The 26,215-nt window shown below is 47.8% G+C and overlaps 2 protein-coding genes across 29 annotated transcripts in view; one reads left to right on the top strand and one right to left on the bottom strand.

Moving 5' to 3' along the window:
- Positions 1–3,197, bottom strand: part of FANK1 (fibronectin type III and ankyrin repeat domains 1) — a 113,684-nt gene extending 110,487 nt beyond the window's left edge. For 12 of the 14 annotated variants that reach the window (XM_084995879.1, XM_021072603.2, XM_021072604.2 and 9 more), the window contains exon 1: positions 2,512–2,617. In XM_084995879.1, the coding sequence (XP_084852005.1) occupies positions 2,512–2,524 (13 nt within the window). In that variant the 5' untranslated portion in view covers positions 2,525–2,617. Of the gene's footprint in view, positions 1–2,511; positions 2,618–3,054 lie in introns of those variants that run through there. The other 2 variants (XM_084995895.1, XM_084995900.1) reach the window with 1 other exon arrangement.
- Positions 2,931–26,215, top strand: part of DHX32 (DEAH-box helicase 32 (putative)) — a 54,041-nt gene continuing 30,756 nt past the window's right edge. For 3 of the 15 annotated variants that reach the window (XR_014827152.1, XM_005671562.4, XM_084995877.1), the window contains exons 1-3: positions 2,931–3,005; positions 3,635–3,679; positions 18,301–18,799. Coding sequence is in view for 9 of the 15 variants with exons in the window: in XM_005671562.4 (XP_005671619.3) it covers positions 18,518–18,799 (282 nt within the window). In the remaining 6 variants the exon portion in view is untranslated. Of the gene's footprint in view, positions 3,291–3,634; positions 3,680–7,591; positions 7,653–15,338; positions 15,686–18,300; positions 18,800–26,215 lie in introns of those variants that run through there. The other 12 variants (XR_014827156.1, XM_084995872.1, XR_014827154.1 and 9 more) reach the window with 8 other exon arrangements.

The following is a 26,215-nucleotide window of genomic DNA, read 5'->3' as shown; positions in this document are numbered from 1 at the left end:
ATGTGATTTATATTGATTTTTTTTCTCAACTGTTAAAGCAACATAGTATTAGTGAGAGGAACCCCACGTGGTTATGGCTTATGGCTTATTTTTAAAAATTTTAAATTCTGTGACCTACACCGCAGCTCATGGCAAGGCGGGATCCTCAACTCACTGAGCGAGGCCAGGGATCGAACCTGCATCCTCATGGATACCAGTCAGGTTCATTACCACTGAAACACATGGTGTTTATTACTGTGAAGAAATTGCCTAAGGTAAATGGTTACTGTTTGAATTGTCTAAACTTAAACTGGTAACAGCATTTGAGAGTATGGAGAGAAGAGTAAGCTTAGAGTTGTTCTCCAGGCATAGATTACTTAACAGATATTTTCCACTGCAAAATCCAGTGAGATGAACTATAAATGTATAATTTGTAGGCGGAGTAAATAAATTTCTCACAGTTAAACAAAGCTCTGGGATCTGATTCCTGTTCACTTTTCCAGCCTTGTCTCTTTTCTTTCTCTTCCCCACACCCCTGGCCTTCTTGGTTACAGCTTTAGCCATCTTCCTCCTCTGAGCCTCAACCCACACTGCGCTCAGGTCGCAGGGCCCATGCCCAAGGGATTACCTCTGCCCGGAATCCATTTCCCTCATTCTTTGCTGGCTCATTCCGCAGGCCTCTTATTGCTTCCTGCCGGAAGCCTCTTCCCATCTCTTCTTCCCCAATCTCAGACCCCAGGGAGGTTTCAGTCATTCTCGGGCAAGTCTCTGCTCAGTTTTCTAGGGATAACCAAAACAAACACTGTCCTACTCACTGTCCAACCCTCCACCCCAGGACAGTGTTTGCAACATAAGGATACCGCGAATGAGCCACCACAAACGAGCCAGCAAGCAGTGAGTCTGAGTGCTGAAGGGCCTGAAATTTATAGTTTACACATTTAAACAGAAATATAAATCTGCAGAAATAAAGTTGCTTTTTTTTTTTCTTTTCTTTTCTGGCTGCTCCCATGGCGTGTGAAAGTTCCTGGGCCAGGGATTGAACCTATGGCACAGTAGCGACCCAAGCTGCTGCCAGATCCATCACTTGCTGTGCCACAACTCCTAAAGTTGCTTTTTTTAAAAAAAAATTACACTTTTATTTCTAGAGGATATACATATCCTGGCATCAGTTTGACATGATACAAATTTTAGTATTGTTGTAAGTTAAATTTCTCTCAATAGGTTAGAGAAAATGTAGATTCAAGAGAGCTACGAGTGCAAGTGACATGATACCATATAAAACCAACACAAACAACTGTGACTCTCAACTAGTAAGCCTTCTCCTCAGCAAGTGAATTAAAAGAAAGAAAAAAGCCTTTAAAGCCTTCTTGGAAACAAATGGCCTTTAATAATGTCAGCTTATCCTCCAGAGAATGGACTTGGTCTGAGTACTTCCATTTCTGAAGTTGTGCAAGAAAAGACAATTTGGTCTTGAGAGTCAAACTTCACCCTTCTTTATAAGGTTCAAGTCTCTAGTCTCCACATAAAACACTATTTATTTTATTTTATTTTTGTCTTTTTGCCTTTTCCAGGGCCGCTCCTGAGGCATATTGAGGTTCCCAGGCTAGGGGTCGAATCAGAGCTGTAGCTGCCAGCCTACACCACAGCCACAGCAACGCGGGATCTGAGCCGCGTCTGCAACCTGCACCACAGCTCATGGCAACGCCAGATCCTTCACCCACTGAGCAAGGCCAGGGATCGAACCCACAACCTCATGGTTCCTAGTCGGATTCGTTAACCACTGCACCACAACAGGAACTCCATAAAACACTATTCTTAATTTACGAGCAGAAGGAGCAATAAAACAGCTTGGGAAAGAAGGAAGGAGCACTATGTCCCTAGAAAGGTCTAAATAATAATATTATTTAAAAATACAATTATTTAAAGCTCATGTTAGATCTGATAACACCAGACTGCCCACCTTTTGTAAAACAATCTGTGAAAGAGAAAAAGAAATCGTCACTTTTTTTTTTTTGAGTGTTCAAGCCTACCTCGTAGAATCTCTAACAACGAATTAAACACTCTTGGAAGAAGCTCAAAAATTTTTTTCTCCAGATCTCCGACTACTGGGAGGAGGACAGAGATCTCTTCTGATAATTACAAGACCTAGCCTCGTTTCATGTTCAATTGCTGATATTTGAGAAGCAGAATGGCTATTTACAATTAATGAGCCAACTAACTACCAAACTAAAATAATAACAATAATGACAGTAACAGTAACGATAAAGGGATTTGTTTGGGGGGTTTAAGGAAGGAACACAGTGGGGGCGCTGCATCCTCCCGGCCATACTACCGAGCCCACCCGGCCCCCGGCGGACCCACTCTGCTGGGTTTAGCCCCCTTCTCTCCAAGAGACAAAAGTGCAAGGGGGAGACCGTATTTCCATGTCAAAAGCGTCAGAAGCCCGCGGAGCCGCACGCGGGGCACCCACACCCGTCCGGGGAGGCCCGCCCGCCCCGGCTCCGGCCCCGGCCCCGGCCGCGGCCGCCTTACTCTGGGGCTCCATGGTCAGCTGCTCCCAGGCCGCCACCGGCCGAGCCCCCGGCGCCGCCGCCGCCCCTCCTAACACCTCTCCTCCCGGGCCGGCGTCTCTCGGGTTGCCCTGACAACGCGGAGGGCGGGGGAGGAGGAGGAGGGAAGGACGGCGAGAGGGAGGGACCAAAAGCCGCGCGGCAACGCGGACGAGCGCGAGGGCCCGCGCGTCGCCGGGGCGCCGAGCGAGGGTGGCGGCCCGGTCGCCGGCTGCCGACTCTCTGCCCCAGAGGCCTGCTCGGGCGGTCGCGCCCTCCCTGGTGGCCCTCGCGCCCCCGGCGGACCCGGTGCCCGCGCCTTCGGGGTGGGGGCCTGCAGGCCCTCCGTCGCCGACCCGAGGCGCCCGTCGGTCCGCCGGTCCGTCGGTCCGTGCGTCCGGCGAGCTCGGCCTGCGCTGCGGGAAAGGGCGGCCGGGCCTGGGCCTCCGTCCCCGGACGCGGTTGCGGCCGCAGCAGGTAAAGGCCGGGCCGGCGGCGGGAGGGCGGAAGGGCGGCCGAGGCGCACCTGTTGCGGCCGCCTCGGGGCCCCTGCCGGGCCGTTGCCCCCGACGACCCCTCTGGCTCCTCCGAAACGCTCCCGGAGACGGCGGCCTCCTCACCGCACCTCGGAGCCGCGTCTCGGCGGGAGGAGCGAACCCGGGCACAGCCGCCCTCCGAGCCGGGGGCCCTGGCTCCGGGGGGCGTCGGCCCCGCCCTGGGGGGAGGGGTCACTCCTGCCGCTTTTAGGGCAGCGCGAAGCAGGTGAGAGCCTCCCCTGCACGCAGCAGCGGGCCAGCTGTGTCCCTTGAACCCTGAAACCCGGGAGAATTTCTTCGCCCCCCACGGCACTGTCGTCCTGAGTATCCCCTTTCAGGCAGTGGGCCTGGGTCGGCTCTTTCCGGTTGAGGTCGTGGGGGGGGGGGGGTGTTTCGGTCCTCCGAGGTCGTTGGGGTGTGTGTGTGTGTGTGTGTTTCGGTCCTCCCGGTTTTCGGTTGAGTTGTGGAATGAGCCCACACGTTCTGTACCAAAACTTTGTAGGGAAACCAGTGTAACCTTCTCCCACACCATAGGCTTTCCTGACATTGCTTTTTAAAACATTGTTGCAGGTGGTGCTTTAAGGAAGCTTGGAGGATCCCCAGGGCTTTTATCTGGTAGGTTGTAAAAATGCAAACCACGGGGAGGGGGCTATAGGTTAAGAAAAACAGCCATGAGGCGGAGAGGAAAATGGAGAAGAGAGAAGAAAAAGAATGAGACGGAAAACGCAGGGGGAAGGAAAATGGCCTGATGGATTTTGTGCTCATGTCGGGAGATTATGGCCCTTTTATCAGTTCCTCCCGCTGCTCTAGACAGTACTGGAGGGAAATGAAAAGATGAGGCCTTTTTGGGTCATGTAAGTGATTACTCATTCTTTGCCACTAGAGAGATTCCCACTCTGTAGATGACAAGGACACCAAGGAGAATTACTTTCCTCTTAGAAAGAGAATCGTTCAGAGGTTAATTGAACCCGAGAAGCATATATTCTGGGATGGAAAGGGACATTTATTACTTTCCACCAAATTAGGCTTTCCCCTCTCGGAGTATATGGGGAGTTTTTCAGATTAATTGTCAAAGCAAGAAGGTTTATGTGTGGATGTTGACAAGCAGTGTGATATATACACAGAACCCATAATTCATGAGCTCAAATATTCAAGTTATAAATTCAGGTTGGAAAGAAAACACTTCATAGGACCTTAACTACCTATTCCTGATATTTTAGAGACAGGGGATGGATTTTTTAGATGGAAGGCAACTGAGGTCAACAGTACCCTGGTGGTACAGTGTTTTCAAACTCTAGTTTTCACATCATTAGCAGAATCATGAATTGTCTTTTCATCCAAGAAAGAAATATGATGATGTGTGTTAATAATATCATAGTCAAAGTGACAAGTTCGTGATAGAAACTTGGCTTTTATTAACGGAAAAAGGAGAAAAAACCGTTCTCACATAATACAGGATTAGGCATCTGTATTTAGAAGGAAGAAGCAACAGTGTAGCTGTTCATGCCAAAGTAACAAGGACTCCAGAGTTTAGCAGTTGCAGGCAGATTTCAAGGTTGGAGAAATGGAGATATGCATTAGTGACTACTTTATGGTCATACAGAAGGCTAATTTTTTTTTTTTTTTTCTGGTCTTTTGTCCTTTTAGGGCCATACCTGAGGCATATGGAGGTTCCCAGGCTGGGAGTCTAATTGGAGCTGTTGCCCCGGCCTACACCACAGCCACAGCCGCACCCGATCCGAGCCGCATCTGTGATCTACACCACAGTTCACGGCAATGCCAGATCCTTAACCCACTGAGCAAGGCCAGGGATTGAACCTGCAACCTCATGGTTCCTAGTGGCATTCGTTTCCTCTGCGCCACGACAGGAACGCCCAGAAGGCTAATTTTATCTGTAGCTCTGAACTTGACTTTGAGAAAGTCTTAGCAGTGGAATATTTTAGGTAGTAGGTGACTTTGGCAGCTGTGAAAAGCAGCACTTGATTTTAAGTGGCAGTGTAGCTGTGGAAGAAAGGACTGGGAGCAGGGAGGGGTGAAAATGAGGGAGGGAGAGGTTCGCAAATGTCAAAGGCAGGAACAATACTCAGTTTCTCTTTCTCCAGTTCCTCGTACAGTGTACTGGTTAAACGTTCTGTCGAATGAGTGAGAGCTTTAGAGAAGTTGGATGTACTCTGTTTTTGGAGGAAACCGAGATCAGAGGGTTGCTAGTGGGCTAGGGCTTGAGATGCATGGTGAAGGTATCGGTTGTTCCTTTGGGGGCTTCTCTACGACTTTGTTTTCAGTTTCCTTTCGGTGGCGTATTCAGGGTGTTACTGGTGATCAAGTTAAAAACAATAAAATAAGGTCCTGATTTTTTAAAGAATTTTCCAAGCTCATCACCTGATAGAGTAGTTACATTATTGTTTACTCTGCTAATGCTTAACTAAATGTAGCAAGCCAAAGTTCTGTCACCAGGAATGACAAGGTGGCCAAGAGAGGGATGTAGCCTTTCCTTTACTTAGTTAAATCTCTTGTCCACATCAGAAGTCAAAGTAAAAATAACTCCAGGAGGAAGTTAACATGGTTTAATTCAAGCAGGATCATTTTAAACAGAAAGAAGACAAGAAGGCAGATGAATATATTTCTGTTTCCTAAGCCTTATTTTCATAAGCCAGACAAAGTTTTCTTTTTTGTTTTTGGATTTTCGTTTGTCGTTTTGCCAGTGTGAGGGCACTTTTTCCTCTTTCTCTGTTATTTTCTGAAACGCATTAAGAGTTCAGTCAAAGGCAGGAGTTCCCGTCGTGGCGCAGTGGTTAACGAATCCGACTAGGAACCATGAGGTTGCGGGTTCGGTCCCTGCCCTTGCTCAGTGGGTTAACGATCCGGCGTTGCCGTGAGCTGTGGTGTAGGTTGCAGACGCGGCTCGGATCCCAAGTTGCTGTGGCTCTGGCGTAGGCCGGTGGCTACAGCTCCGATTCGTCCCCTAGCCTGGGAACCTCCATATGCCGCGGGAGCAGCCCAAGAAATAGCAACAACAACAAAAAGACCAAAAAAAAAAAAAAAAAAAAAGAGTTCAGTCAAAGGCAGAAAACAATTATATGCCCATTTTTGCTGTTTCCTTTCTGTCGTCTAGACCTGTCATGGTCTGCACTCAAATTGTCAGACTCAAGCAAGACCTATCTCCCGGCCCTTCTAATCATTCGTACTATAATGGGGCTACAGAACTCTTACCCACTCTCCTAGTCCCGGCTGGAAAGTGTTCCAGAATAGGCCAGTGCCCACTGAATGCATTTCTCTTTCCTGCTGGGGGCATCCCACAGTTTGACACCTAGCCCTATACTGTACTTTCTTACAGAATTTTCTGTCATTTTTTTTGTGTATGGGTCTTATGCTTCTGATTAGATTAAATGTTTAAGGCTAAGTCCATGACTTAGGCTTCTTCTGTATTCCTTTTAGCTCATAGTGAGTTTTCATTGTGTACCTGATAATTTAAGTAGGATAATAATAGACAATAAGCCTTTAGTCGGGGATGATTGCATTAGTTTATATCTCGGCTACCTTGGCAAAGTCTGGAGCTGTTACTTCCTTATTGATAACTGAAGATAATAAAACCTGCAATGGTTGTAAGAGTCAAAATAAAATAAATGTGGCGTTCCTGTTGTGGCTTAGGGGTTAATGAACCTGACTGTTATCCATGAGGACATGGGTTCAATCCCTGGTCTTACTCAGTGGGTTAAGGATCCGGCATTGCCATGAGCTATGATGTAGGTCACAGACGCAGCCCGGATCCTGCATTGCTGTGGCTGTGGTGGAGGCCAGCAGCTACAGCTCTGATGCGAGCCCTAGCCTGGGAACCTCTGTATGCCAAGGGTGCGGCCCTAAAAGACATTAAATAAAATAAAGTAAAAGTGATTATGATGTGACTGAGAATTGTTTGTATATTGGGAAAACCTTCTTGAATGCCCGGGGTTGTTATTGATTCAGGCATCTTGAGCTTCTGCAGTGTGTTGGGTACCTGCTGGGTTCTGGAGTTGCTCTTCATAAAGGGAGTTGAAAGTGACCAGGTGGATCGCGTGTGAGGGCTGGAGGGCTTCCGGGGCAGGGGTCAGCTTGGGCAGAGGCACGGGGGCACATGGCAGAGCAGCTCTAGGCCATAGTTCATTGTGGCTGGAGCAGCAAAACTCAGGGAAGGGAGTGGAAGGAAGTGGGGCTGGAGAGGCAGTTGCAGGCCAACTCAGGAAGAACCCAAGGAGTGAGGATTTAGCCTGACGGTGATACAAAGCACTTGGGTCGTGACATGATCATTTTTACATGTGAAAGGAGTCGCTGGCCGCCTGAGGAGGACTTACTGCTGGCGAGCCAAAGTTAGAGGCAAAAACCCCCCAGATTGGGGGTTTTGCAGTAATTCCGTGAAGAAATGATAAGCGGCCCAAGGGGGTGGTGGGAAGCAAGAGGAGGGGCCCCTGAGAGAGGTGGCGGTGGCAGCCCGGGTGTTGTGGGGGTGGAGGCAGGGAGCGGCCACAAATAGCTCCCCACCCATGGGGCATTGTTCCCTCAGTCGCTGAGTCTGGAGCACGAGGCAGGACAGAAGTCTGTCTTCTGCAGGAGGGTAAGAAACAGGGGAGAGGCTGACTTCAGCTTTGAACATTAACGTTGGAATGGCCTGTCCTCTGAGTCGGGCTGCCCCCTAAGTAGTTGGACATGTGCATCTGGAACTAAAGAAAGAAGACGGAGGTGAAGATAGGAATTGGGATTACGCTTCGGCAACTGAAGTTAACATGCAAAGGAGGTTCTCCAGGGAGGTGATGTGGGGGCAGAGGAGGGTCAGGGGTGGAGCTCTGGGCACAGAGACTGTGTGTTGGGAGCGGGAGGCGGTGGAGGAACCCAGGGTGCCTGATGGGGAGTGACCGGAACCGTAAGCTGAAAATCTGGAAAGACAAGTAAAACAGAATCCCTGCTGTCTGGAGGCTCATGTATGAGCATTCCCTGGGATAATTACATGTCCCTCCGCCTGTCGGAGTCTGTTGACTTAGGATTGTTTTACTAAAGTTAATGCAAAATGACCACCTATTACTTTGTTAACAGAAAAAGAAAAGTTCCTGATACTTGTGGTTTTTCACAATCTCCCTTTGGAGAAACAATTTAAGTAAACTGTAACTTGAGGAGGTACAAGGATGCCTCAGGCAAACACTGTCTTTGAAAAAAAAAAAAAAAGATGGGTCAAAGTTCATTTTTGTTTTGTTTGTTTTGTTTTGTTTTTTTGTCTTTTTGCTATTTCCTTGGGCCGCTCCCGAGGCATATGGAGGTTCCCAGGCTAGGGGTCGAATCAGAGCTGTAGCCACTGGCCTACGCCAGAGCCACAGCAACTCGGGATCCGAGCCGCGTCTGCAACCTACACCACAGCTCACGGCAACGCCGGATCCTTAACCCACTGAGCAAGGGCAGGGACCGAACCCGCAACCTCATGGTTCCTAGTCGGATTTGTTAACCACTGCGCCACGACGGGAACTCCTCAAAGTTCATTTTTGTATGTGTTGGAGGTAAAATAAATATGTTGGCTTCCTTGGAGAGACCAGCAATGACCTCTTCCTTAGATTTCAGCTTTTTTTTCTTTTCTTTTTTTTTTTTTTTTTTGCTCTCTCGCATTTGCTCAGATATCTAACTAGCCTTATTAATATTAAGTCAAGCTAATATTTGTCTAGACATTAATATTTTAGCATACTTTATTGACGCTGCTTATACTCAAATATTAGTTTTTAGACTATTATTCAGTTAAAAAAAAATGATCAGGAGTTCCTGTCATGGCGCAGTGAAAACGAATCTGATGAGGAATCACGAGGTTGTGTGGTTTGATCCCTGGCCTCACTCAGTGGGCTAAGGATCTGGCATTGCCGTGAGCTGTGGTGTAGGTCGCAGACGCTTGGATCCCACATTGCTGTGGCTCTGGTGTAGGCCAGCGGCTATTGCTCTGATTTGACCTCCTGCCTGGGAACCTCCATATGCCATGAGTGTGGCCCTAAAAAGACAAAAAGAGCAAAAAAAAAAAAAAAAAAAAAAAGATCAAAATAATACTGAAAAGCACTGAGTGACCCAGCCATTTGAAGTTCTAAGAAAACAATTGCTTTACAAACTTATGTGTGGCAAGTGATATATTACTATGATACATAAGCATTGGTTGAGCTTGGAAAGTCTTTCTGTATGTACACATTACCAGTGGAATGTAGGCTTCTTTAAAAATTTAACTGTGAGATTGGTTATAATTGTGCAAGCTGTATTTAGTATAAACCAACATGGAGTTAAAAGTGAGTCATTTTCTGAGTGTTTTAATATAGGCAATTAATTTAATTTGCTTACTTAAAGTTAAACTTAGAAGGCTAGAACTAAGGTTTTAAAAATAAATTCCATATTTTTACTTTACTTTGTTCAAGAAGAGTTTTAAGTAGAGACTAGAAACCAGCAGGATGTGCTTTCAGGGAGCTCTGAGCCGTGAAAACAAGGGCGAGCGAAGGAGTAATCTTCTCATGGTCCCAGCAACGCCAAGGCGCCTGTTGTTTCAGTTGAAATACAGCATGCCTGGGAAATGGAGGTTGCGCATTAAATATTTGACTGTAGCTCCATGTGGGTGATGACAACCCTGTTTTTCGTTCCATGAAAGAACCGCACGTTTTGGGTTTTACGGTGTTTTTCCCAGCGTGCCCTGCCCGACCTCTCCCCCCACAGTGTGGCGGTGGCGGGAGCCCGTGTTCTTCAGCGCAGTCAGGAGGCAGCGTGGGTCGATCCGGTTAAGCATACACTGTCCACTCACCTGGGGTGGAGCTGAGGTCAGACTGCAGGACTTCAGGCACCTGCTCTACCTCAGACGCGCTGCTGGAAGCTCGTGGATAAATTAACTAAACCTCTGAAGGTTCGCGTTTCCTCATTTGAAAAATGGAAATAATAAAGTCAACGCTCGTGGGGTCCTTAAGAGTTTAAATGAAAGAAGCCGTATAAAATGCGTAAGTGCTCGTAGCATCTGGCACCCAGTCAGCAGCCTGTAGAGGCTCATGGGTAGAATCATCGTCATTATCACTGCTGTTATCATCAGTTCTAGTCCATCGTCCGGAGTCGCGTAGAGCCATTCTTCTTTCGAAGTGTGATCTTCAGACCAGTGTGTGTCCGCAGCCTGAGACTGGTTTGCAGTGCGGAGAGGAGCTGACGTCCGAATGTAAACAGACGCGAGCACTAGCCGTCCTGGTCAGTTTCTAGCAAGACTTCTGCAGTCTTGGAAGGAAGTAGTTAGTTGATTTACATTCTGGTACAAGCTCCTTATCTTGCCACGGACAAGCACTTTGACTAGAACTGGCATGGAATATGGGACTAATGATCCCATTCTCCAAAAAAACAATAGCCCTTTATCCTGGAGACAGTGATTATTCACTCTAATGCCTCATTAACCTCCTGCCTTCAGGACGTTGTAATCATGGTTTTCAAGTCTACTGTTTCTGAGCTCAGGAAATATTTGTTGATCTCGCAACCCGTGCAGAGCTCTGTATCTTATTTGTAGACTTTGCCGAGACGGCTCAGAAATGGACCTCGACCTTCGGAAGTCTGTCCTAAACCAGGTGAAAGCCTGACTCGGTGTGTCGAGTTCGTGTGGCGAGTGTTTGCATTGGTGTTACAGCTTCGTTCCAAAGGTTCCACATAGACGAACGTCTCTCTCTGCGAAGCTGCTCCCGTAAAAGACGGAATTCATACCTTTTATTTTTTCAGCGTCTGCACTCTTGTGCTGGAGAGTTCACCTTATTAGGGTTATGTTCCTCCTGGGCGAGTCAGAAACCTGCGTGGCTAGGGAGTATCTTCGTTTTGAAATGTAAGTGACAAAAGTCCAACTTTCTGAAATTAGTAGTATAGAAGATTGATCCTTAGATTCGAGGACTTCTTTATTTAATTTAATTAATTAATTAATTTATTTTTGGTCTTTTTGCCATTTCTGTAGGGCCACACTCTCGGCATATGGAGGTTCCCAGGCTAGGGGTCGAATCGGAGCTGTAGCTGCCGGCCTACGCCAGAGCCACAGCAACACGGGATCTAAGCCATGTCTGCAACGTACAGCACAGCTCACGGCAACTCCGGATCCTTAACCCACTGAGCAAGGGCAGGGATCAAACCCGCAACCTCATGGTTCCTAGTCAGATTCGTTAACCACTGAGCCACGATGGGACCTCCCCTCAAGGACTTTTTTTTAAATTTCTGAGTCTCTTTTTGATTCTGTTTGCAAACATTTAAATAATAAAAAAATTTCCTGCTCTGCAGAATAGAGAGGCATTAAATAGATATTATTTGAAAATTTTTGATAAAAATTAGCAGAGAAAAATGCATTGGTCAAGTGGATAGTGTCAAAATGAATTCGGGAGCCATATTAAAAGAATAATTTTTTAAAAGGCAAGCTGTGTGTGTGTTTCCCCAGAGAAGCCTATTTTCACAGACCCATGTGAAAATGATTTTAAATACTCAAGTTGAGAATGTTATTTAGTTTTTAATATTTCTTGTAATTTTTCATGTGGAAATGATTTGTTGGTTTCTCTTAATGCCCTGCTTGGTAAGCTTGCTCATAATCCGCCTGTCTGTTCCATTTACATTAAACTGTCACCAGCTCTCCTAGAACCTGATCTCAGTAATAACTTTAAGAAAACCAAAGGTAGATGTTAGAAAAGTTATAAATAATATTTAGAAGATCGAGTAACATCAGACTTGAGAGAATTGTAAAGAAAAGCACAAAGAGTAAAAAAAATTTTTTTTGATCAAGAAATGACTAGGCGAGTTAGATCCGTGGCATTTAAACGACAGTCACCTTACCGTAGCACATCAGATCTTTTGTGATTTGGCCTCTGTCTCGTCTACAAACTTATCTGTCCCAGAGCCTTTTTCTTTCTCTTGATATATACCAGCAATATTTCCCTCCTTTTGACTATAAGATTAAGAATGGTTGTTTCCTCCTCACCTAGACTCTAAGCCCCACGAGGACAGGAACCACCCTGCCTGTTGGCATGTGTCCCCACGTGCTCATAGGGTAGACCCTTGGTAGGCACTCAAGTTACTGGTCGAATAAGACAGCAAAAGACGTGAAAGGACAGGCCTTGCTGTCGGAAGGCCTGGGAGTCGAGAAAACCTATTAGATGGAGAATAATATCCATAATAAAACACAATCAGATGTTAGTCTTAAAAGCATAAAATCAGAGTTCACACTGGGCCTCAGCAAGTTAAGGCCCTGATGTAGTCTCTGTGAGGATGCGGTTTGGACCCCTGGCCTCACTCAGTGGGTTATGGATCTGGCGTTGCCTCCACCTGCAGTGTGGGTTGTCGATGCAGCTGGGATCCGGTGTTGCCATGGCTGTGGTGTAGACCGGCAGCTGCAGCTCTGATTCAGCCCCTGGCCCAGGAGCTTCCATGTGCCACAGGTGTGGCTGTAAGAACGACAACAGCAAAAGCATAAAATCTCCAAAGAACAGAAAGTGATTCATTGTCTATTCAGCCTCTAATTGCTAATCAAGTACCCACGGTATTTGGGTTCAGACGGTGAAAGTTGCCAAAGAGGATGTAGCTCAATAATCGTCCCGTTGGAGGGACAGGAACCATAGGGGCAACATGGTAACACGCATAGTTCAGTAGTTCCCTGGCGTTTGTGGATGTTGCCTCCTCACATTGGTTATCGGCACGTGGCCCCAAGGTGAGGGGTCTGCTGGCGCAAGCAGGACACTCACTCTTGGGTGAGGCTGCGTGCAGCTCTGTGATCCTCTACACAGAAACTCTTCTCAGGTCACCAAGAAAAAAGCAACCTGGATAAGTGATGAAAAGGGAGTTACTTTGCCTTAGGGTGTGTGGTTCAAGGGAAAGCTTAAGCGCTTGTACAAATATTTCAGTTGGTGAATGTGGTGATTCACCAAAATTTCAGGCCACATCCTTTAAAAACAGCAAGGATCTAATATTCTGTCATGAATGAAAGGGGAAGGAAAAGTCAGAGAAATCCAGAAACATGGTGAGTTCCTGACAGATGTGTTTCCGCTTTATTCATTCAGCAGGATTACAAGCTGAGCAGACCTGGGGGCGAGTGGGGGGATGCAAGTAGAATGTGTGCGGGAGAGATGGAGTGAGAGCCCCGGGGCAGAGCCGGGCAGTCATGGGCGTCTCAGGATGAAAGGCCCAGGAAGCGGGAGGGGTGGGATCCCGGGGCATTTTTGGAAGGGCTGGGTCCCTGCCTTAATGCGGGCGGCGGCTGCCTGGAAGTGGAAGGGCAGTGTCCCTCATGCGCCAATGACGTCACTCATTCATTCAGCAAGTATTTACGGACTGTGTTACACCTGCCCGCTCTGCTCTAGACACGGTGAGCAGAGTGGACACGTCTCTGCCTCCTGGTGCCTGCAGTCTGGTGGCGGATGCCAACAATACACAACAACAACAAAACTGGGTAAAACAACGCAGGTTGAGGAGCTAGGAAGTGGGTGGGGGGTGCAGGGGGTGTGGGTAAAAGCTTAGGGCAGCCAGATGGTGGCAGAGCCCTCGCTGAGTTGACATTTGATGAAGATCTTTACAAAGTAAGGGAGCTGCTGTTCGACTCTCCCTCTCCGAGGAAAGGACACTTCAGGGGCCTGAAGTTCCAGAGGCGGGCACGTGCCACGTGGGTAGAGGAGAGTGAGCGAGGGCGGGAGCCGACGGAAACGGGGCAGAGAGGCCATGGGCCTAGATCCCAGGACGTGTGGATCCCGTTCAGGACTCCGGCTTTTCCTTGGAGTAAGATGAGATGGAAGCTGTAGCTTTTGAGCGGAGGAGACTCGAGCTGACTGTAGCAGGATCGCTTTGACTGCAAGGGCCTGAGGGTGGCAGGAAGACCAGCCAGGGATCCGAGTGAGAGGCTGGCGGCTCAGGCCAGCTGTTGGCAGTGGAAGGTATGGGGTTCTTGATGCATTTTGAAGTAGAACAGACATGATCAGATGTATTGGTTTCCTACCGCTCCCGTAACGACTTACCACAAATGAGTGCTAATTTATTGTCTTACAGTGCTGTAGCCTAGACGTCCATCACGGGGTCTCTGGGTTTAAATCGGGGGAGTCGCCAGGGCTCTGCTGCTTTCTAGACACCCCAGGAGAGAATCCCTTTCCTTGCTTTTCCCAGCCTCTCAGAGTCCCCTCCCTCCATCTTCAAAGCCAACAACGTCGCCCCTCTGTCCTTTCTTCGTGGTTGGATCTCCCGCCGACTGTAGCGAGGGACGCTTCCCTGATTGGCAGACCCTTATGCTGCCCCCAGGATGAGCTCCCTGTGCCCGCTCCCTGAGGTGGTCACACCTGCGGGCCTTTTTATCGAGCAAAGCGCAGATTCACAATCCCAGAGGTTGGGCCGGCACAACAGGAGGCTGCTGTCCTGTCGAGCACATCCACTGAAGCATCTGATGTGGGATTTGAGATCAAGAAAAATCAAAAATAATGTCAACATTTTTGATCTGAGCAATTGGAAGGAGATGACAGGACCAGGTTTATGGCTTTGGGGCAAATACCAGCTCCATTTCGAACATGTAAAGTTTAAATAGCCAAGTTGGAGATGACGGATGGGTGGTCGAATACTGAGGCCGAAGTTTAGGAGAGAGGACGCCAGGGTATGTAAATGGGAGTCCTGCCCACGGGATGGCATTGAAGCCAGGAGACAGGACGAGGCCACAGGGACAGAGAGAAAAGGGAAGGGGTCCAGAGATGGCGCTGGGCAGGCCCCAGCTCCCTGCGCTTTGCTGAAAGCAGGTGCTAAAATTGCGCCCTCGAGAGGCGGGGGTGTGAAGAACACGTTTATATCAAGTCGAACTTGGAGAGAGATGCCGAGGAGCATCAGGCAGCAAAACGCCGTCGCTCAGGACGCACTTCAGTCTCGTTTCACTGAGGCCTTGGCGGACTTTCTCCTTCCTGGTCTGTGAGCCGCGTTTACGTTCCCAGAGTCACTGGGCCAGAGCCAACCGTGTAAATGGCTAAAACACAGCTCGTCTTACATCAGCTTCTGATTCTTTTCTCGGTGAGGTGGTGTCATGTTATATTAGATATGTGTTATTTTCATGAATACTCATTTAAGGATTGGAATAGCGTCACTTCAAAGGGCCGTCTTTGGCAAATTAGGTAATCTGTGGTCTCATGTAAGATAGCTTTGAAAATGAGCAAATACCGGTCTTTCAGATTTAAAATTCTTGTACTGGAAAGTGGTTTATACTGATAACAGTTTTTATTAAATTTTATTTGGAGTGGCATGTAACCTACTGTATTATTTCTTTTCCTTTATTTAGGGTGGTGCTATTCAATTTGCCGAAGGCCGAGGCGTGGGTCTCTTGTATGTATTTCATTACATCTAGGAGAAAAGAATCGACACATGCTAGTTGCCCGATAAACGAGGAGAGGTTTGTGTATATCGTGGGAGTCAGGAGCTCAAAACTCGCCACCCCCTCCTCCAAATCTGGAGCTCAGGCTGTGTAGCAGTAAAGGTCCCGAGAGCAGTGGAAATAGATGCCAGAGACTTCATAGCTTTCCCCTTCAGACTCTGGATTCGGCATAGAGCCCTTTGTGGACTCCACCATGGCAAGTGTCGCTGTCACACGAGCCTGACTGGTTTCTGACATGCCAGGGAGGAGAGCAGGTGAGAGAAGCAGGAGCGGAATGGCCTCACCCGGGGAGCGTGATTCTGAGTGCACTCTGGTGGGCGGGAGTGCGGTGATCTGTCGCTAGAACGTGGCAGCTTAGGGCAGTGACCGTGTCTTCCCTTTGACCTGGCTCCTGTGGCTACCCCTTCTGCCGGCTGCCCCTTTGGCTGCGCCTGCTGCTGGCCATCTGGATTCTTCACGGAGCTGGAGCCGCCTCCACGCCCCCACATGGTTAGCGGTCTGCGCTTTCCATCAGCGGACACCAAGCTTTGGTGTCTTCTTAGTGGCCTCGCCATGTGGCTTGGGCATCTCACAGAATGACAGCTGGTTCCAGGGGGAGTATTTCAAGCATGTGAATGTCTTGGAAGTAGTCCAGCATCCCTTCACTGGGCCTGTGGTCTTAGCGAGTCCCGGGGCTGCTCTGCCTCCAGGGGAGAGGAAATAGACCCCCCCCCGCCCCCCCGCCATGGAGCAGCAGCAGAGACCCTGTGGTCATCTTTGAATCACCGTGACAGAGACGTGCATGATGTAGCCGTACATTGGTATGTGTTAGGAAGAGCCTGGGTGGGCCTTAGATTCTAGAAAGATGATTCAGGAGTTCCCGCTGGGGCTCGGCAGGATGAGGACTCAGTGTCTCTGTGAGGACGCGGGTTCAATCCCAGACCTCACTCAGTGGGTTAAGGATCCCTTGTAGCCAGAAGTCATGGCATAGGTCCCAGATGCTGCTCAGATCCTGCATTGCTCTGGCTGTGGTGCAGGCCTGAAGCTGTGGCTCCAATTTGACCCCTGGCCTGGGAACTTCCATGTGCCGCAGGTGTGGCCGTCAGAAGGAAAAAAGATGACTTCAGAAAACATGACTATCCCCTGAGGGTTCCAAGTGGTCAGTACTTTCTGTGTAAGATTTTACTTTAATTACAAGATGATTACACTTTTAGGAGTGTCATAAAATTAAGAGAAACATTTGAAGGACACATATTAGGACACAGAAATCATAGCTGTGCTTTTTTTTTTTTTTAAGATAATTCAGAAACAGTGCGTGAGGCACTCCTTGGTCGTGATTACAGCAACTTAGTTTGCATGTACGATGCGATCCCTTGGAAGGGATTCTAATCAGAACAGAAGAAAAAGTGAATAAAAGCGAAATGTTAGCTTCTCTTAGCAGCAGAGTTTTCTGATTCGCGAAAACCTTCTCAGGGTCAGCTGGTGCTGTGATCTCAGGCTGCTGTGTTGCTTGGAGCTGTTGTGTGGGTCTGGCCTCCGCGATGGGGCAGCGGGGCAGTTCCCCCGTGTTACGTCTGTCTGATCTCGCCGCCGTGATCCACTGTGACGCGAAGCAGGGGCTTCCAGAGTGGATGTTGAAGAGCTCTGCTTCAGAGAGTTAGGACGTCCTTTCCCCGGTCTGGTGGTTGGGTGCTCCCTCTTTTGGCCCCTGTGTGTGTGTGTTCGTAAACGTTCTCCCCTACTCGTCCTCTCCCCCCAGCATGTCCGAATGCGTTTGTTAATTTCAGCCCTGAAAAGGCTCGCAGTGAACGCTTCTCAAGTGACTGTTTCCTTGGAGCCTGGCTTGACCAGTGGCAGAACTCTTCCCATTACCTGGAGCCCAGTGCTTCTGAGTCTAAAGCTGTCGTTCTGACAAATGGGGTGCTCTAAAAAGAGTGATCTCGGTGACAAAATAGCATGAACTGTATTTTGTTATTCTTTTTACGTGAGTTTTTTGAGTTTTTCACTCGGTTAATGGGAAAAAGAGGCTTATTTCCAGCAATCCTGATTGGATTTTTAAAAAAATCACCAGTGATTGGGAGAGAAAGGACCCCTTACCTGACACATGGGGAATGCTCCCGGTATCAATTTTAACCCCTTCTGAGGCAATTTCTCTTCTTCATTTCATTTGAGTGTTGTATTATTTTATTGCCTCTTGAATCTGACATATTTGGCTCAAGACCCAGGAATCTGGAGAAATATGCTTGAGATTTCTGGTTTAATTAAACAAACAAAAGACCTCATTAACAAAAGCTGGCCATAGCCTCAGATGGAAAAAAAAGAAAAAGTTCACTCACTTGAGTTTGTCAACTGGCACAAGTGAATGTAAAATGAACTGTTTTGCTTTTTTTTCAAAAAAACATTTTCCTTTAAACTACAGGATTTCGTAATAATAACTAACTAATAACCTTTCTTGTAGCCAGCCGGGGTTGGAGAACACTCACCGGGCCTCACAGCCTTCCCTTGTACAGGGTCTGGCAGCCCTTTTGTAGTGGGATTAGTGACCACGTGATGGAGCCTCACAACCACAATGTCCCCCTGTAGCTTTCTATTCACTGTCCATCAAGACGCAGGGACCTGTGACAGAGGGCAGGCAGAGGGCACCACGTCCAGTGTGGAATCGCTTTCTAGACTGGCTGGGGAAAAACTGCAGCCAGCTAGACTTGAAGGGCTAACCTAAATTATTTCTGGCCTTTTGAACAGACAGCAGAAGTGGCAGACAGTAACCAGTTAACAGAAAAAAAAAAAAAGCAAAAAAACAACACCACGCTTTTGAATGCCCATACTTTTTCTCTTGAACATCCTGTATATGTATGTGCCTGATTTTCCTTCTTTTTTTCTTTGTGTTTAGCACGGTTTATCGATGAGCAGTTAAGGTGCCAAGGAGCGCTGGAGGGAGCCAGCCCAGCGGCTCATGCAGCCAAGAAGAAAAGGTGCAGATCCGAGGAATTCAACTTGCTGAAACCGTGAGCAGACGTCCCGGACGTTGGGACCCCTGAGCTTGGGTAACTCTGTTTGCAGTGGGTTTTTTCAGGAGCATGGCAGCCACTTGAGCTCGCTGGGGCAAGATGGAAGAAGAAGAGCTGAACTGTCCAAAGTCTTCCTCGGAAAAACGCTATTTTCCTGAGTCCCTCGATTCCAGTGACGGGGACGAGGAGGGGATTTTGGCCTGTGAGGATCTGGAACTTAACCCTTTTGACGGATTGCCGTATTCATCCCGTTACTATAAGCTTCTGAAAGAAAGAGAAGACCTTCCGATATGGAAGGAGAAATACTCCTTCATGGAGAATCTGCTTCAGAGTCAAGTTGTGATCGTTTCAGGAGATGCTACATGTGGAAAGAGCTCCCAGGTGAGTGGCTCCCGCAAAACCATCCGCTTTTTATGTTGCGCTTTGTTATTCCTCAAGGCATTACTGCGGGACAGCGCAGCATTCTCTTATCTAATGAGGACACTATCTAAACCGGAAAACAAACCAAAAAGAGCATTAGCCATTCAGGCACAACAATCAAGTCACCGATCTAATTTCACTTATTAAAACCAACTAAATAAAAGTTAATACTTATATGGACAGCAGTTGTGTTCATTGTACCACTGGATTTTCTTTAGGATAGTACAAAAATCCATTCAAATTATTTTGCTCTGCATATTAGACCTTAAAATTTTGGTGGGATAGATATTACTTGTCCTCCATAGATTTGGGAATTAACTGCCGTGTTTACATGCCCAGCTGTCCGATAACCAAGATGTGTGGGTATGTTTGTGGGTGAAGTTGGTTAAGTTACAGAAATTTAAAAGCGCAAGGAAATGCTTACCTTCCAGCCTGTGGGAAATAGCTGAGTGAACAGATATGATCCAGGCCTGGAGCCACACACTTCTGGATCTACGAAGGGGGAAAGAATCAGGGGAGATAGTTCATGAATGCATATTGGCCAGTTCATTGTTGTTATATTGGGGGGGGGGGGTTGTTTTGTTTTAATTTTGTAATCAAAGTATAGTTGATTTACAGTATTGTGCCGATTTCTGCTGTACAGCACGGTGAACTCAGTTATACGTATATATACATTCCTTTTTATAATCTTTTCCATCATAGTCTGTCCCAGGAGATTGCATATGGTTCCCTGTGCTGTACAGTAGGCCCTCATTGCTTACCCGTTCTAAATATTATAGTTTGCATCTGCTAACCCCAAACTCCCAGTCCATCCCTCTCCCTCTCCACCCTTCCGTGGCAACCACACATCTGTTCTCTATGTGGATCTGTTTCTGTTTCCTAGATAGATTCATTTGTGCCATGTTTTAGATTCCACATTCAAGTGATGTTATATGGTATTTGTCTTCCCCTTTCTGATTTACTTCACTTCAGTGTGATCATTTCTAGTTGCATCCGTATTGCTGCAAATGGCATTTTTTTTGTTCTTTTTGATGGCTGAGTAGTATTCCATTGCACATCTGTAGCACGTATTCTTTATCCAGTCCTCTGTTGATGAGCATTTCGGTTGTTTCCGTGTCTTGGCCATCGTAAATAGTGCTGCTGTGAACACAGAGGTGCATGTATCTTTGTGAATGACGGTTTTCTCTGGATATATGCCCAGGAGTGGGATTGCTGGATCATAGGCTAATTCTATTTTTAGTCTTCTGAGTCCTCCATATTCTTTTCCAAAATAGTTGTACCAACTTACGTTTCCACGAGCAGGGGAGGGTTCCCTTTTCTCCGTACCCTCTCCGGCGTTTATTGTTTGTAGCGTTTTAGCGACGACCATCCTGGCTAATGTGGGGACGTACAATCTCATTGTAGTTTTCATTTGTGTTTCTCTAATAATTAGTGACGTTGAGCATGTTTTCATGTGCCTTATATGTCTTCTTTGAAGAAATGTCTGTTTAGGTCTTCTGCCCATGTTTCAATTGGGTTGTTTGTTTTTTGTCGTTGAGTTGTATGGGTTGTTGGTGTATTTATTGTTGTTATATTTGAACTCGAGGTTTGGTTTGAGTGAGATTATTTTATTTTTAAATTGTAAAGGGAGCAATAAGTATTTTTATTATGAAATTCATGTATGGATTATTATAATGTAAGAATAAGAGTAGACGACAAAGACAATCTGATGGAACCGCTTCATTTTTCAGATGTTGAAGCTCTGGTCCAGAGGGATTTGGTAATTTGTCTTACTAATGTCCCATAACTTTCTGAGCTGGAATTCTAACTTTTTCCACCATATACATTTTTGATGTTTTTAATGACCTCTAACACTTTCTAAACGGAACTTGAGGAGAGGTGGAATGACAATAGGTGTTTTTTGGTTTTGTTTTTTTGTCTTTTTAGGGCTGCACTCGTGGCATATGGAGGTTCCCAGGCTAGCGGTCTAATCGGAGCTGTAGCTGCCAGCCTATACCACAGCCACAGCAGCGCCAGATCCGAGCCGCATCTGCAGCCTACATACACCACAGCTCATGGCAGTGCCGGATCCTTAACCCACTGAGCAAGGTCAGGGATCGAACCTGAAACCTCATGGTTCCTAGTCAGATTCGTTCTTGCTGTGCCACGACAAGAACTCCAATGGGTGTTCTTTTTTTATTGAATCTAATTTATAGCTTCCAATATTAAGGATTTATTCTGACTTACTATTTGTTATAATGAGTTGTTGCCACAGTGAATGATTTCAGTTTGTCGTAAGAAGCTAATGATGAAAGCTGAAGCAGTGTAATTTTTCTGGTTTCTGTGCACAAATGGCAAGTTAAAAATTATTTAAAGTTTTTATTTTGCAATGATTTCAGACTGGCAAAAAGTTGCAAAAAAATAGTACAAAGATTTTCTATATATAGTTCACCCACATTCCCCAGATGTTAACATTTAACCCCATTAGTTTTATCATTCTTTCTCTCTCTCCCTACACACACACACACACACACACACACACACATACACACACACACACACACAAACTTTTTTTTTATTCTGAACCTTTTAAGAGTGAGTTGAGACAGTTCCCGTTGTGGCTCCACAGGTTAAGAACCAGACTAGTACCCATGAGGATGCAGGTTCAATTCCTGGCCTCGCTCAGTGGGTTAAGGATCTGGCATTGCCTCAAGCTGCAGTGTAGTTCCCAAATGCAGTTCAGATCTGACGTTTCTGTGGCCGTGGCCTAGGCCTGCAGCTGCAGCTCCAGTTCAGCTCCTAGCCCGGGAACTTCTGTATGCCCCAGGTATGGCCCTAAGAAGAAAAATATTAATTAGTTAATTAAACTTAAAAAAAAAGAGCAAGTTGATGATATGCTACCCTTTGCCTCCATGTGCTTTAGCAACATCTGCAAGAACAAGGATATGCAGTAGAAAATTGACAGAGCACTATAACCAGCTATAATGGAAAAAATAAAGGATAGCCAAGATTTAATTAACTCAGAAATGTAATGTTGATATCTCATTGTTACCTAGTTTGTAGACATTTATATTTCATCAGTTTTCCCACTAAGAACTTTTTTTATTATTATTTTTTTTAGGGCTGCACCCACAGCATATGGAGGGTTCCAGGCTAGGGGTTGGATTGGAGCTACAGCTGCCGGCCTACGCCACAGCCACAGCAACACAGGATCCGAGCCACGTCTGTAACCTACACCATAGCTCATGGCAACGCTGGATCCTTAACCCACTGAGCGAGGCCAGGGATCGAACCCAAGTCCTCATGGATACTGGTCCGGCCTGTTACTGCTCAACCACAAGGGGAACGCCAGGACTTCTGTAATAACAGAAGAATTCTAGTCCAGAATCTAGTCCAAAGTTACATTGCACTTGCTTGTCTCTCCTCCTCCTAACCTTTGATCCGAAGCAGCCCCTCAGCCTCCCTGCCCTTCGCAACCCCAGCACTTTTTTTTTCTTTTGTCTTTTGTCTTTTTTAGGGCTGCACCCACAGCATATGGAGGTTCCCAGGCTAAGGGTCTAATAGGAGCTGTAGCCCTGACCTACACCACACTCACGGCAATGCCGGATCCTTAACCCACTGATCGAGGCCAGCGATCCAACCCGCTACCTCACGGTTCCTCGTCAGATTGGTTTCCACTGCGCCACAACGGGAACTCCCCCAGCACCTTTTGCAGAGTGCAAGGTGGGCCTTTGGTACAACATCCTCGATCTGAGTCTGTCTGGTGTTTGCTTTGGATTCGATTCCGATTATGCATTTGTGGCAGGGAGACCACACGGGTGCGGTGGGTCCGCCTCAGGACAACGTGCCAGGATTTCTCCACGCCTGGTGGTGGTAAATTTCATAACTGGGTGAGACGGTGGCTGTCTTGATCTTTACTGTCAAGTTACCACCTTCCCATCACTTAAAAGACGTAGGGAGGCACCTTGAGGCTCTGGATGCTCCGCCTCGTGCTCCCAGCTGCTGCTCTTGGCACCTTGGGTGATTCTTAGCTTGTACGTGACTGCGTGGTGGTAACCAAATGGTGGTCTTTCTAATTCCAACAGTCCTTCCACATTGAAGACTTGGCATTTCTTCTGTAAAACCGAGCTTTTTCTTCTTCATTATTTATGTCAGTGTGGATTCATAAACTCTTATTTTTTTCTGTGGGTTAGGACTCATTACTAAGCCCACTTATTTTGTTGTTCAGTGTATCCTCTGGGAACCCCTTCAAGTGGCTTTTATGTCTTTTTGACGTCATTCTTTGAGCATTTCTTTCTTTCTGGCCCAGTAAGGTGTTACAGCCCATCTAGCATGTTCCCTGTTCCAGTCTTGGAAACAGCCCTTTTTCTCAAGGAACCCTGGTCCCTTTTCGTGGAGAATTATATTTAAAAGCCAAGAACTGGGTACTTAGTGCCTGATGCCACTGGCTTATCATTGCTTCTGGCCCTCTCAGTGAGCAGGGCAAGGAGGTAAACGCGTGTGTATGCACACATCTCTCTACTCTGTAACTGTTTCTCCTTCTTTCTCTCCAGCTCTTTCAATTGCTTGCCTTTTTTCTATTTTTCTGTATTTCCTTCCCTATGTATATTTCTGCCGTGTGTGTGTGTGTGTGTGCGCGCACGCGCGCTTTTTAGGGCCACACCTGCAGCATATGGAGGTTCCTAGGCTAGGGGTCAAATCAGAGCTACAGCTGCCGGCCTGCACCACAGCCACGGTAATGCCAGATTTGAGCCGTGTCTGTGACCTACACCACAGCTCATGGCTACGCCGGGTCCTTAACCCACTGAGCAAGGCCAGGGATTGAACCTGCAACCTGATGGTTCCTAGTTGGATTCGTTAACCATTGAGCCACAACGGGAATTCCAACTTGGTTATTTTTTAAAGAGTTTCCACGACTATTTCTTTTTTCCTCCGAGTTTTAAACCTTTCAGAGAACAATCTGTCTTTAGACCCATACCTTCCAAAGAGGATGGCGACTGTTTAGCTGGATCCAAAAAATTCTTTTTCTCTTCGTGCAGATGGTACAAAGGCTATTTTGTGACGGCCCTCTGGAAAAGAGGGCAACCTTTCATGCATCTGTAGAGCCTTTTCTTATTATCTTTTTTGGGGCAGGTGTTTGAAAAAGCCTAAAAGAGAATCAAGTATTTTTAGAACTGTTTTACTTGTCCTTCTCTAGCTTTTGTCCTGAAATTTCCCATGAAACGGATGGGTTCTTGAGGTGAAGAAGCGTGACGTACCTGAGACTTAGCCTAAGTTAAGAAGCCGTGCGGTGTGGAATGTGCACTTTATTAACCGAGTCACTGACCCACCGTTTCCTCCTGGCAGAGTCTACCTGCGTTCACCCAGGATGTGTACAAATTATGATATCTGGGGACGTGGGACATTTAATCCCGGGGACCCACTCCTCGGGAATGTATTCTCATGTCCCGGTTCACGCCGCCGCCCTAGGGGCCCAGTCTGGCTTGGGCACCTCGCAGCAGTGCTGTTGTAGGGATTCCTGCCCTTGGGTGGACTGTGGTCCTTACGGCTCCTTTCCGCAGTGGATTCCAGGATGCTGGTACTTAAGTCAAAGTGAGTGCGTGGGACCTGGCCGCCGTGCCGGTGGTGGCCCAGGGGAGGGATCAGGCCGATCTGGGCAGACCAGGGATATCAGATGACGGCTTGGGGCCTTTGGGACCAGCCGGGGTTTAACTGTGGTGGCCGTCTCACAGTGACTTCCGTCTCGCGGCCTTACTGTGCAGCGGGCAGAGGGGGTGAATTGGTCTCTAGCGGTGGGGGAGGAGCAGGAGGGTCCACACTAGGGTGACCCGGTGGCCGTGCTCTTGCTGAGGCAGCAGCGACGAGACTGCAGGAGATGCCAGCGCTCTGCTGGCTCTGATCGGGATCTGGCCCCGTGCAGCCCTGGGCCCAGCCTGCCTGGAGCCGGGAGTGGAGCGTCTTGGCTCCACCTTCCGAATCTGTACACCTGAGCAAACCCCAGTTCCAAACTCGAGTTGCTGAAGCCTTGATGTCGATTCGATTCGGGTACCTCAGAGGACTCCTCTTACCTGCTCTCATGTCTGCGGATTGGCCGGAGGCCTGATGATTTGCTTTCGGGGAGGAGATAAGAGCCCAGAGCCAGTCACCGTCTACACTGACCCTGACCCCGCGCCCTGGAGTCGGTGGGGGCGGGCTCCTCCACCGAGGCTGTGGCCCCTCGAACCGCCTGCAAAATGGCCTTTAAAACTGGGTGGAGAGAAGGTGGAGAAACTGTTGGGGGAGCTCAGAAGGAAAGCCTTGGAAGTCGGGCTCTCCACCAGCGACAGTTTCTCCACCAAATAGGAAAGTGTGGGTGTTGTCTCGAGCCCTAACTCCTGGACACTGGTAAATAGGTTTGTTTCTTTCAGCGAAAAGAACAGTTTCCTGTTTTGTTCACCACATGGCCCAAGTTTTGCCAGGTGCTAAAGTGTGTTCTAGACGCCGGGGGAGGGGGAAGGGGCCCATCTTCCAAAGAGACACGAAGGTTTCTAGGCCGCTGGGCAGGAGGGTGAAAGGTCTGTTGGGACAAAGAAAAAGCCCCTCCCAGAGGAGGCTCGGAATCGGAGTGCGGAATGGTTCGGTATTTGGTATGCGCCTCCCTGTGAGGCTGTCCCTTCGTGTCCCTTGCAATTGTGACACGTCCCCCTTTCACAGCGTTTGCAGAACCATCGTTCGTGGCCAGTCCTTGGAGTTGGCGGAGGCGTCGGCCGTCACAGCGTCTTGGCTTTGCCGAGACTGACGCCGGAGATGCGCGCAGCACAGACATCGTAGGAACCGGGAGAGGCGATTCATACGTCGCCTTTTCGCTCAGAGACGACCCTTCCACTTTGCCTTAGCACCTCTTACGGTTGCTGGCCCGGGGGGAGGGATGGGTGCCGTTTGCGCGGCCTCCGCAGCTGGGGGTGACCTGGCTCAGCTTCTGCCTCGCCCGTGTCGGCAGACAGCCCTACGTTAACCCCACCAGGCGTGTGTTCCGCCTGTGGCCGGTTATTTTAACTGAAACGTGTCCAGATGATTTTCCTCGTCTCGGAGGAAGCGATCTGCTCGCGGTGGAGGCGCACGAGCGCACAGCGCCGACGGCTGGCTTGGTCTGGTCACTGCCCTGCCGGCCTCCGGGATGTTGAGGTCCTTTCGCACAGAGTTAACGCATCTGACATCGCAAAATTTGTTTAGATGAATAAGTAGAGATGAATGAGAGGCACTTAAAAAACAAAAGCAGAAGCTTGGGAGCATGGCCCATAATCCTTTGAATCGTGTGGAAGTCTAGAGTTTGAAAGCAGCTGTCCTGGACCTTAGAATAATAACCAGACTGAGTGTGTTGAGCTGTTTTTAGTAAAACTGGATGGTGTCATTTCAGCA

Source organism: Sus scrofa, chromosome 14 (assembly GCF_054392235.1).
Source record: "Sus scrofa isolate SSC_HxYL_T2T_F1_AM1 chromosome 14, Sscrofa_HxYL_maternal_Yorkshire_Landrace_v2.0, whole genome shotgun sequence".
In the NCBI taxonomy this organism is placed as follows: domain Eukaryota; kingdom Metazoa; phylum Chordata; class Mammalia; order Artiodactyla; family Suidae; genus Sus; species Sus scrofa.
This window is presented reverse-complemented; position numbering and strand designations above follow the sequence as displayed.